The sequence below is a fragment of the Dermacentor andersoni genome, chromosome 1, assembly GCF_023375885.2.
Source record: "Dermacentor andersoni chromosome 1, qqDerAnde1_hic_scaffold, whole genome shotgun sequence".
NCBI lineage: Eukaryota > Metazoa > Arthropoda > Arachnida > Ixodida > Ixodidae > Dermacentor > Dermacentor andersoni.
Window position 1 is genome coordinate 198,090,636 of NC_092814.1, and position 12,165 is coordinate 198,102,800.

The 12,165-nt window shown below is 44.5% G+C and overlaps 1 protein-coding gene across 3 annotated transcripts in view; it reads right to left on the bottom strand.

The window, feature by feature from the left end:
* Positions 1-3,518: 3,518 nt before the first annotated feature.
* The window catches only part of LOC126546904 (annexin A4-like), a 37,610-nt gene continuing 28,963 nt past the window's right edge, over positions 3,519-12,165 (bottom strand). For 2 of the 3 annotated variants that reach the window (XM_055062935.2, XM_050194623.3), the window contains 3 exons: positions 9,078-9,200; positions 7,100-7,163; positions 3,519-3,711 (listed from right to left, as the gene is read on the bottom strand). In XM_055062935.2, the coding sequence (XP_054918910.1) occupies positions 7,107-7,163; positions 9,078-9,200 (180 nt within the window). In that variant the 3' untranslated portion in view covers positions 3,519-3,711; positions 7,100-7,106. The remainder of the gene's footprint in view (positions 3,712-7,099; positions 7,164-9,077; positions 9,201-12,165) is intronic. The other variant, XM_055062934.2, reaches the window with a different exon arrangement.

Below are 12,165 nucleotides of genomic sequence, written 5' to 3' on the forward strand. Positions count from 1 at the left end.
CGAAAAACCGTTTGTAGATTGCGCAGTCGAGATGGTTTAAGAAATACCCCTGTCTTGTGGGATGTGTTGCGTGAGGCAGACCGGTCGGTGCGTGAACGACTGGTCTCGTGGACACGCCGCGGAAATGCGCATTTGCCCACGCACTGCGAAAGTTGCAAGTGCGTGCTATTATTTGGCGAGACTAATATCTACATTAGGTAGAAGCAAAGCCACTGCGGCAAGCGAGCTCTTGGAGGCTTTGTTTATCAAGCAGATGGGTGGCTTTCGCGTTAGTGACATGTGTCGACTAATGGAAGGGAGACGCTAGATTACTGGAAACCCTAAATTGACAAGGTATTTAGGTCTGAGAAAGAACCGGCTGAGTTTTTCTTTTCTTTTTTTGAGCACCCGTGGTGACGTTTGTTTTCGCGCATGTGCGGACCACCAACTCTCATTTCACCTTTCCCCGAGATGCATCATGCTGTTGTTAGTGAGCGCCTGTGCTGTTCGGTCTTGTCCGTGGCCTTTAGGATTTATTTTAACGCGAGAGCATTAAATGCCCCATTACGTGAAAATCCTGCGTTGTAGTCGGTAGCGTGACCGAATGAGGGCGCCAAAAATGGCCAACGGCAAGAATAAACCACAGAAAAAAAATATTCGGATTGACATCAAATTCCCACGGACGTTGCTGTAAACAACGTAAATTAATGCTTTTAAAAAGAAAGGTAAGTAAGTTTCGGTTTGGATGGGAATCGAACCCGGGCACCCGGGTTGCGAGATGAGCACGCTTCCACGACGACTCCACGGCTCTAGTTGGCTAGCTGTGTGCCTAGTATTTGCGTCATTGGCACGTCACGTCGCAGCCATCTGCCTGACAAAACGTGCGGCCTAATGCGTGCGGTCGTTGAGCACGTGACGGCGCAGCGAGTGGGTAGGTGGTGGCGCCACGTCATGAGTATATAAAATGAGTGTATGAAATAAAAAGCATTATTGTACAATGGAATACCGCTGAGCGGTCCTTCGAGTTGTGAGCTCCTCTCGGACAAGCGAGCGCGTTTTCATTTGGCCTTACCGAGGCGCAGTTAAAACGCAGGTGAGAGCTTGCGCGGACAAGGAACGGGCAGAAATAAAACATTTCACTAAAGCGACTACAATGCTTTCGAATTTCCCACACATAAGGTAGTCTTAAGTGTCTCGGCCAAACTGTTTTCTTGTGCTCTTTTAATTTTACTTTTTATCGCGAGCCAACTGGCCCAGCAGCAAGGCTTGTTAAGCTCTGGAAACTGGTACTGAACCAAAACCAACCCAAACATTAGCAGAATACTACGAAACTCGTCCTGTCATGTTAGCGTGCACCCGCGCCGCAGTTCCAGCCACGCAATTCCAAACGAGACATTTTTCGGCCTTCATTTTCTATGCTTAAAATAAAATCGTATCTTGGGATTTTGCGTGCCAAAATCAAAAGCCCGTTGTGAGCCACACCGTAGTGGGGGACTCAGGGGTAATCTTGACCACCTGAGGTTACTTAACGTACACCTAAATCCAAGTACACCGGCGCTTGTGAATTTAGCCCCCATCGAAATGTGGCCGACGCGACCGGGATCGGACTCGTGATGTCGAACGTAGCAGTGCAACGCCATTTTCGATGTTCTTAACCAACCTCTTTCCGCCAAATAGATTTACGTCGAGTTATGTAGAAATGCGCGACCAGTGTAAGCTTGGTGTTGATCGTTTTAAGGTACTTTATATCGGATGAACGAGCAACTGCTTGGTCTGTGCCAAACGTGCTCTAGCAAGAGCACGCGCTCGCGCCAGCCTCGGCGACACCACCAGCACCGGCGCGAGCTGTCAATATAGCGCATGTTCAGAGCTATTCCGAATGCTCATGCTCGATCACAGGGAAGGGGGCCGTACTGTATAGAAGAGCGTATCCAGGGTGTTTTCTGCAGACAAATGCAAGAGGTAACTCTTGGCCTTGCGATCGGCCAGTTTCCGTAATTAGTTAGTGCACGGATTTGTCTAGTATTCGTGCTTGTGGCTTCAGACGCCCTTTCGACGTTCCTTATTACGCTTAATTTTTTCTCAATTTTCAAGCACCGCGCTTTCTAAACGCAGCAAGGTAATTAGACTTTAGGCACATGCGCAGTCAATGCGGATTGTTACACTCGTAACACGATCTCTTGTCGAAAGTGGTCAATTCGCAATGTCCCGAAGCTGTTTAAAGCCAGGAGCACAAAGTTTAGGCAAATTCATACCCCCCCCCCCCCCCCCCCCCATCATTCTCATGCTAGTTAAACGACCATACTTGCGGCTCATATAGCACCTAGCACCAGAGTTCCCTCCAGTAATATTTTCTAGGAAACTACGGGTACATCGGTCGTATGCCAGCCAGTTCCTACATAGCTTTCACCGCATGCGACGTGACGACTGCCAGTTTGATCTTATGCCGTCGAAAGAATTTCCTACAATATACTAGAGGAAACTCTGGCGCTGCATCGTTGAGCCACTATGGGAATGATGGGAAGTACGTGGATTTGTCTGATCTTCATGCTTGTGGATTCAGATGTTCTTGTGGATTCGGTGATTACGCTTGGTAGGTCTTCATTGTCGTATATTTCACAGCAATCTACACTTTTCTAAGTGCAGAAGACGCTGCGAACACGCACAATCGCTACTAAATGCAACGGTTCACCTTGTCGAGGTGGCCAAATCGAAACGCGCCAAGCGTGTGAAGGCACTGGCTTGCCCGCGATAAATTCGAAAGGGCGTTATATGTCGCTCGTCGATACCGATGTCGATGCTTGTCGATGCATGCGTCCGTGTCGCAACAGCTTCAATAACGGGCGTGTGCTGGAGGTCCTGTGTTCGAATCCTGCCGTCGGACAACTTTAATAATTTTGATTGGTTTAGTACGCAGTACATTGTTGAAAATGACGAGCTTAAGCAGTCACGACGCCGTTTAAAGCCAGAAGGACGAAGTTCAGGCAAATCCACGCACTTGCCATAGTATCCATGCTGGCTCAACCGCTCCCACCTGCAGCCACCGTAGACACTAGCGCGCCAGAGTTCCCTCTAATAATTATTGTATGAAACTCTATGATGCCATCCACATTCACCGTCATGGTTGGGAACGGCGACGGAAAGTTCACACATACGTGAACATAAGCACCTTCGAAAGTAGAGTCGAGGACAGCTATACCGGCCGCAACGCAGTTGGGATGCAAGCTTACGTTGGTTCTTCGACGTGCATCGTCCATCTCGTATTAAAGAAACAGCGGACTCGGCAGCCTCAATTTTAGAGCAGTACTATAATACACGCGCTACTCTAAACAAACATACAAGCAAATAAAAGTCGTGTGACCACTGACCGACTCGCAAATGAACCGCAATGAACGATTTCGCAGCGACGCTCACGGTAAACACCTCGGGCTCAGCGCAAGTCAGCGGAAGCAATGAGCGACGCCTTCAGCTGGACGATGACTTCGCATTGCACGTATTACAGGGATATTTCCAATAATTAAGCACTGCTTAAATGCACCTTTGTTTAGATTTTTTTTAAGGTCCGGCGCAAATTTATTTCAGGACTGCTTTCTTGAGGAGCAGCTGCATGGCGCAAGTCTGCTTTTCGAAGATGATGCTGCGGTGTTCCCAGTGCTAATATGCGCAGGCGTTGTCTTTGTTGCCGTACGAGGACGCCGGTTTTTCCGCAGATTCTAGGCGGCAATGCTAAACCTGCAAAATATAAATGAATGAATGAATGAATGAATGAATGAATGAATTCGCGACGGGAAAAGAATGGCATCAACCGTCCTTGTGCAGAAGAATGTTTAGAACGTCCATTGTTTGTGTCAGTGATAAGCACGCGAGCCACACCCAAGTGCTCAAACAGGTCTGTGCCACTCAAAAGACTAGACAAACGAATTTTCATTACTAGCGGGGGACTCCGGGTTAATTTTGACCATCTGGAGCTCTTTAACGTGCACTTAAATCTAAGTACACGGGTGGTTTTGTGCATGAGCGTGAACAAAGACTTCTGGTGTTGCGCGTTATTGTTGTTCGACAGCCTAGCTGCGCATGCTCGGCTATAAAATTCATGTGCCCTGTTCAGGGTGATGTGATCAGACGTGGTTGACGTCCACTTTTCGCATTCATGGACAGAAAAAAATACGAGTCGAGGCCTCGGCACTTGATGTCGCTTGTCTTTGTATTATTAAAAAAATGCAGTCACAGTTTGTTGAACAATTTATCGGGGTCATTTTATTAAAAATATATTTTGCTACACGGCAACACATAATATATTTACGCGGTCTGCGCGATACACGTACGAACATTTCAAAAATTATGTTTCGCGTTAAAGAAATATAATACCCTTTCATAACTCCTCACATGCATAGCAGACATGTAAAGCCATCTAATGATGCATCACAAATATTTTAGACCGACCACAAAAGTAACTTTTTTCACCTCTAACACGAAGCTTTCTGCAAAAATTTGGAATATTACAGTTCTGCAGGAGATCTGCAGAACTTCAAGAATTCAAATAATTTTTGGCTATATTGTGCAAGCGCGCTACCATTCTATATTTATTTTGTACGTTCTGGATTTTCTTGTGTTCTGAGAAAAAAATTCAAATTGCCGGTGCCAGAAACACTCGAAGTATTCAAATATTTGAACTATTGGTTATTTTGGCTGTGACAACATCTCATTCTCTTGTCATACAGGTCATTTGAACAACTGGATCATACAATGTGTCTTGGAAAAAATGCTGATTGGTGCCTTCTGGTTCAGCTGGGCAAAAACAATAAATTTTCTCCAATATGCTACAAAATTTTGGGGAGAAATATAAACGTGGAGAATGAGGTTTGAACGTCAACAAACATGTGGAAATTTTTCAACTTTGTCTGTGACAGTCGAAAAAACGTTGTTTGATTTGGCGTGGAATGACCCCAAAGCCACTAAGCAACCACGGCGGGTACATAGTTAAAACCAAATGGTAAACAAAAGCTTTTGGCGCTTTTAAGCAATCAAGTTCATCTTTCTGGGACTGTGCAAATCTGTGCACCTGCTTTCAGTGGTTTTGTGTTGCTCAATAAAATACGCTGAAGTACGTAAGGCACTGTTAGCAGCTGGGCAACATATGTGAACACCGCTGACTCTTACGACTTCTGCGCAGTAATTATCAGGTAACGCAGGCACCTCAAATACTTTCTCAGTTATATTTTTTCTGTGGTGTTGGCCCTGCAGGTTCCCTTGTCATCGTCGAGGCCAGCGTTTATGTCCCCAAAAAAACTATTTGCTCACTGTGTAGCTAGCAGAGTGGCCTCCTCCTAGTCAACCGATCAGGACCTCTGGTTGAGCCGAGCAGCTCGCGGCAGTGGCGGCCACGGAAGTTCGGCTTCACCGAATTCGCGATTCGTATTAAGCGGATTGATCCCCCCCTTCCAATACCAAATAGTCGCACAATGTTCCTTATGTACGAAAATTCGGCTTAACCTACTTCTTCTTAACGAGTATCTTTTGCATTTTATATAGTAACGGATGGGGAACAAGTAAATACATGATGCAATATAGGCGACAAAAGGCTATTCACCGTCTAACAGTCACAGATTGTATACCAAGCAAATAAGGGGGCCGACATCACCTAAAAAGAACTTCCGTTGCGGCGAGAGGCGTGAACTGGCACAGACGTAAACTTTCTCGTTTTCAAGCTTTTTATTTGAGCTGAACTCAAGCTGATAACGGCATTAGATGTATCACATAACGTAAATAAGCCTTTTGGTGTCAAACTCTACAGAACCTTCATATTTCTCTTCATTTAGAAATGAGAAGTATTTGGTATAAGATTCGATATTCGGAGTTCGTTTTTTTTTTCAAATATTATCATTCGATTCGATGCAATCATTTCCCTATCGAACATGTAAATCTTATTATATGTAATATGTAAGGTAATGTAATGTGTAATGAATATGTAAATTTATTCTGAAGCGATCGAGTTGAGGCATTCTTTTTTTTATGTTTTCAGGCACCTAAAATCCCTAAATATAGTAAACGAGCGTGTGCAACGGGCCCGAAATGTTTGCCGAATGCGAAACTGATTAACACAAGTTATTCTTTTTTTTTTTTCATCATGCCTTTGGCTCACAGTTCCCAATTAAGCACCGGAATGTTTGCACGAGGAGTTGTACACTATACAATTACTGACAACAGAGTAATTGCGTGTATGAGCCGCGCGCATGAACAACTACTTGCGACTCTTTCTCACTTCGAAAATTTTAATGTTTTAAATTCTGAATTTTCTTGAATATTTTTTTTTTAAATCACATGGAGCATATACTGTACATAGCGCGCTTCAGGTGGATTACCTGAAGAGGCGGACGCTGCTTTCACGACAAACCACAATGTCCAAGTTGCTCGTTAACGAAGATTCACTAAAAAAGCTTCTTTATGTAATGACTCTAGGGCACATGTTCCAGATGCAAAAATGAAGCCGAGCACCATAGTGAAGTCACGTGTGCTTAGCATAAATCCCAAGCACGACTTGCCCCACTTTCGAGATATCCGACCTTAAAGCGTGCCGCGGGATGCATCGACTTTTCAGTGAACAGCTGGTTCCCAAAACGGCTGGTTTACCAAAAGCGTGCCTAAAGCAGTTCGGGGTGATCTTAACAGGAACGCCGGTGCGTATTCCAGTGGAGTTTTGGGAGGCGTCTGTCTCGAAAATGGTCCTAGTTTTACAATTTCCCCTAAGCAGACTTCGCTTCGTCACAGCTCGGCTTCAATTTCGCAATTGGAGCGTGGACCCTAATGTGACTAATTAAGAAAATTACTTAGTGAATATTTTAATCCGTCACTGGGACATTGTTATTTCTCGCACAAATAATATGCGCCTCTTCGGGTAATCCACCTGAACAGACCGAATTGCGCGATTTGTCACAGGCGATCTTCTTTTAATGTACTTAAACTAAAATAAGCGACAACAACAGAAAAGCGGGTGGTATGAGCTTTCTGACGTCACATTATGCAACGACGGGCCAGTCATTGCACGTTCAAAACCAATTCTAGTAGACGTAAGTCCCACTACGACGCCATATCAGCGGATATTGACACAGTTACTACTTACTCACAGATCAGTTTCCGTTGACGAGGGCAAGGAGAGCTTTCCGGTAGTCGCCCGAGGTGTCACTCTGGGGTCAAAATAGCAAAGACGACTGAATATACCGGCTAGCTGAAACATAATTCGTGTTCTCTAAAGCAACAAGGAAGGAGACGGTCAGGCGGTAGTGCGTCTATAACGACTAATATTATTCGATGATGCGACGTTAAATGTAAAGTTATCATGAGAAAAAAAAACAAAGAAAAGTAAAAACTCTTCACCACAGAGCGCATCCGGAATACACGTAGCCAAGGGGCGCCCCGTGTACTGAAGTCTCATTTAGCTCATATAGTCACCACGTGCGAACAAGATGACTCAGAGGCAAATGCTGGCCACGTTTATTCCGTATACGGTCGGTTGCTTAGCTTTTTTTTTTTCTCACTTTTATATACATAGCATTCTTCATATTAGCTAGTTTGCTTGCGTGTCATGATCACCCATGCTCTTGTATCTCCCTCATCTCATATCCTAACAGCTAACGTGACATCATCGAATAAAATAATTTGTTAGATGTGCTTCCGCCTATCCGTCCTTTTTTTTTTTTTTGTCTAAAAAAGTTTCTTGGCAGCGTTTGAAAATACACCAAGATATTTAGCAAGCACGTTACACTTGGGAATTCGCGACTGAAAGAAGACTGCGCGAAACGGATGCACAGCGGATTATTCAGCTTCCTCCGCTGAAATCGCCCAACTGCAGCGTAGGAGGAAGCCATTGAAATCCGTAGTTGTTGGCACGGCAATTCTGAACTGAAGATGACTTTCGGTGAGAAGTTGGCTGTAATTACGGCTCTTCACACTCATCTATCGAAATTGTTAGGTGGCGTGGGAAGGTAAAAAAAATATATCAGCTTTACTTTTTCACTGTATAATGGAAGGCAAGCTTTTCCTTCGTATTTGAACCGGTCCAGAATATGCGATTGTTCCCGGTCACTGTAATTATTACAATTCACTATAGAAACAGCACTCGTAATTTTTATGCCTATGGCACGAAAATGACTTGACTAAAATGGCATGACGTAAAAAATGGCACTACTATGGCATTGCGCTGCAGAGCTCGAGGTCTCGAGCTTGATCCCGGCTGAATTTCGACGGAGGCGCAATGCAAGGACTCTCGCGCACTTGGAGTTAAGCGCACGTTAAGGAACCCCAGACGGCCAAAATTTATTCGGAGGACCCCAATACAGCGGGCCTCATAAGTAGATTGTCGCTTTGGCACATAAAACCATTTTTAAGTTCATAAGTCCATTTCTAAGCATACCTTTTAAGTTCATTGCGTTCTTTACAGCGAATATCCCTTAATGCGGTTACACTGTCATATTTAGAGTATATATGTTTGAGCAAAGCTGTTAAAACCAGGAAACCTTGCCATTAGTCTATCACTCTTACGTATCAGTCTCCAGTACCAATGCCAACACGTTTTATTTATTTATTTATTTATTTATTTATTTATTTATTTATTTATTTATTTAGATACGCAATCATGACAGGACAGCTGAAGGGAACAGTTTTTAGCCGTGTCAACACATCTAATGATAACTGAACTACGCCGTATGAACATTTGAATTTGCAGGTACTAGCTATTTTCTTGTGCAACGCTTCCAGATGATTCCCTAAAAAGCTGTTTTGCTTCTTTCTGAGTTCCCTGGGAAAAAAAAAAGGGGGGGGGTGGATGCCGCCTGTAACACGACAATATGTCGCGGGAACAAAGCGTGGTGTTCTGTAACTTAATGAGGGCCATTCTGGGCACCGTAGAAAAAAACTGAGCAGTTCTTTCAGACGTAGGAAGACGAGACACGTTCTAAACACCAGAATAACCACGGCAGAAGGCAAGACAATTCTTCCGGCTAAGGCACTGACCCCTCCTCGATTGTACTGCACAGATGACGTGCATTGAGTTCACGTCATTGAGCTGTAGTTGGCAGCGCTGCCTTGCACAGCGCTCGTACCTGTATGAAACCTTCCAGCGAAGTCTTGTAGTTTCTGATGAACTCCTCCTTAATTTGGACCATGTCCACTTCACAGCGGGACACGATTATTCTAATGAGGGTCTTGTCCTTAGTTCCAGCACCCTGCAAGGCCAAAGAGAGGCGCGTACCTTACTTTGTGACAAATACATCTTATTGATGACAGTATAGCTAGGTACCTATCGCGATGCGTTCGTTGGCTATAGCACTGTAGATAATTCTCTCACGACTAAGTGGCAAACGCATCTGCAGACAAGTCCAAATAAAAGTTGACGGGGAGACAGCCGCTGTTGCCGTCGGTGGATGGGTAAAAGAGTACCGCCCACATCAGGCACAAGTTGTGAGTTGGGATCCAGATGGTGACACGTTGCCTTCCACATTCATTCATAATATTTATTCTGTCACAAATATCAACAAAGAAGATAAAATTAATGACAGCTAAATGAGGCGCTTCAATTTTCATAACCTTCTCTAGGATTCGGTGGTTGTATAGGTTTCTTTTAATAGTTCCTTCAGTATGACTTATCCCGCTACTTGAAGTGACATTAGTTTTGAAGGTCGTGCAGGACTGGCGTACAGCTATTCATCATTGATGGTTTGGCAGCTCGTTTTATTCTTTAGTAAACGAAATATCCTTTTTTAATGAAAGGACCTTCCGCCACAAATGTTAGCAAATACGTGATGCTCAGTAAATGGTGCTTCAAATGAAGATTACTATTTCCCATTTGCAGAAGGCTTACGCAAGCAGTAGTGTTTTAATGATTCGAAGACGGAGAACTAAATAATGTGGAAAGACAGTACTCAAGCGAGACGTGCAGTGCGTCATTGCTTGCTATGCTGCAATACGACAAGCCCAAGGTGGGGGTTGGCTTATGAATAGACCCAAGATGAACTATCATGGACCCAAACAGTCTAAGGGGTGACCTATCCTTCCGCAACGCACTTCGTCCGAGCTATGGTTAAACTTCATCGCCTTGTAATGATCACTGTTTGTTGTTCCTAAACTGTGCGCCTGTTAAATAAATTATAAGGCGATTAAAGCTCTAGTTGAAGTGGATCAAAGACAACGTCTTCCTGAGCGAACTAGGGATGAGAATGGGGTGGAGCCACTGCATACGGCACTTTATCTCGTCACCCCTCGCGTCAGGCGAGTGAGAATAGCGTCGCATTGTTTAAATTATTTACACGCACAATCTTCAGGATCGGCTCACATTTTTAGACTGCACTATCTTGGGGATCGGCCCAGAAAAAGGTCTAGAAGTCCAGATATCCGACACGGTAAAGTAGGGGTAACTCTAGCTAGACATTGTGCTCAAACGTTCGAACTTCGAAGAAGAAAATAAAAATAAAAATGTTTTCAAATATTTGTTGGTGAATAATGAGCTCCACTGGACTCCTTAACTTGCTAGGATTACTCAAAAACGGGCGCAATGTGGTCCATCCCGGCCAGCGCCTTTTATCATCATCGGCAGCAGCAGCAGCCTATCTTTATGCCCACTGCCTCCTCCCCCCCCCCCCCCCCCCCCCAGGAGGAAGGCCTCTCCTTGCGATCTCCAATTACCCCTGCCTTGGGCTAGCTCATTCCAACTTGCGCCTGCAAATTTCCTCATTTCATCCCCCCACATAGTTTTCTGCCTTCCTCGACTGCGCTTCCCTTATCTTGGCACCCATTCTGTAACTCTAATGGTCCACCAGTTATCTACCCTACGCATTATGTGACCTGCCCAGCTGCACTTTCTTCTCTTAATGTCAACTAGAATGTCGGCTATCCCCGTTTGCTCTCATATCCACACCGCTTTCTTCCTGCCTCTTAAAGTTACGTCTAACATATGTCGTTCCATCGCTCTTTGCGAGATCCTTAACTTGTTCTCGAGCTTCTTTTTTAACCTTCAAGTTTCTGCCCCATATGTTAGCACCGGTAGAATGCAATGATAGTACATTTTTATTTTCAACAACAGTGGTAAGCTCCCAGCCAGGATTTGGTAATGCCTGCCGTATGCGCTCCAACCTATTTTTATTCTTCTGTAAATTTCCTTCTCATGATCAGGGTCCCCAGTGAGTAATTGGTCTAGATAAACGTACTCCTGTACAGACTCTAGAGGCTGGCTGGCGATCCTGAATTCTTACTCCCTTGCCAGGCTACTGAACATTATCTTTTTCTTCAGCATATTGACCTTCAACCTCACTCTTGCACGTTTTATACTGTCTATATAATTCCTCAGCGCAGGAAAGTTGAACCCCGTAGGGCAAGAATCATGACAGCGCCCTGCGGGCTTTTTCTTCTTATTCATATAAGCAAACTTTCGCAACTAGTAAATGTTCTTATGTAAGATGAAGCCCAATGTAATTTATTGCATTACGCGATAACGAAGACGCCACGCAGTGCTCTCGTCAAATATCTGTAGGTATTTTGAATGACTTACGAATTGTTTGCCAGTGTGTTTGGGGATAAGTATGCAAAAAACTGTTGCTTGGGCCATGCAGTTAAGCATAGGTTTAATTTATCTTGGTGTAACTTGGCGTTTTTATTCTTTCTTTTTCAACTCGCCTTTACATGTGGTGAATCGTACGCGATTCCCAAACAATAGTGATATGACGGTTCATTTTTCGTTTCTATACATGACCTGTAAATGCGCCGACCCAGCCTTCTAAGAAAAAGAAAGCCCAGGCAGTGCACGTGTGAGCAGAGCAGATGCGCGGTCTTGCTCTTTTGGTCGCCCCTCCGGGCATTGTAGGCCTCTGACCGGTATATGATGAGAAAAACTATCATCTGCTGCCTGCCGAGCGTTCAAAGCGCCCTAGCAGCCGCTCCACCAGACCCACCGGTAATGTTCGGCCAATTATATTCTAGCAAGAAAGCTTTCGACATGTACGAGAGGAACACTGCAGGTGCACACAGCGCCACTGTCCCATGAACAAAAATAAAAGGTGACACACTTGATCAGAGTTGTGACACACTTGTGACACACCTGGAGTCAAATTCAAAAAGCTCTTCGTTTCTACGTGTTCTTTGTTCAACATCAGCGATATGATCATCATCATGAGTAAATGGTAAGTTACCCAGCATCAG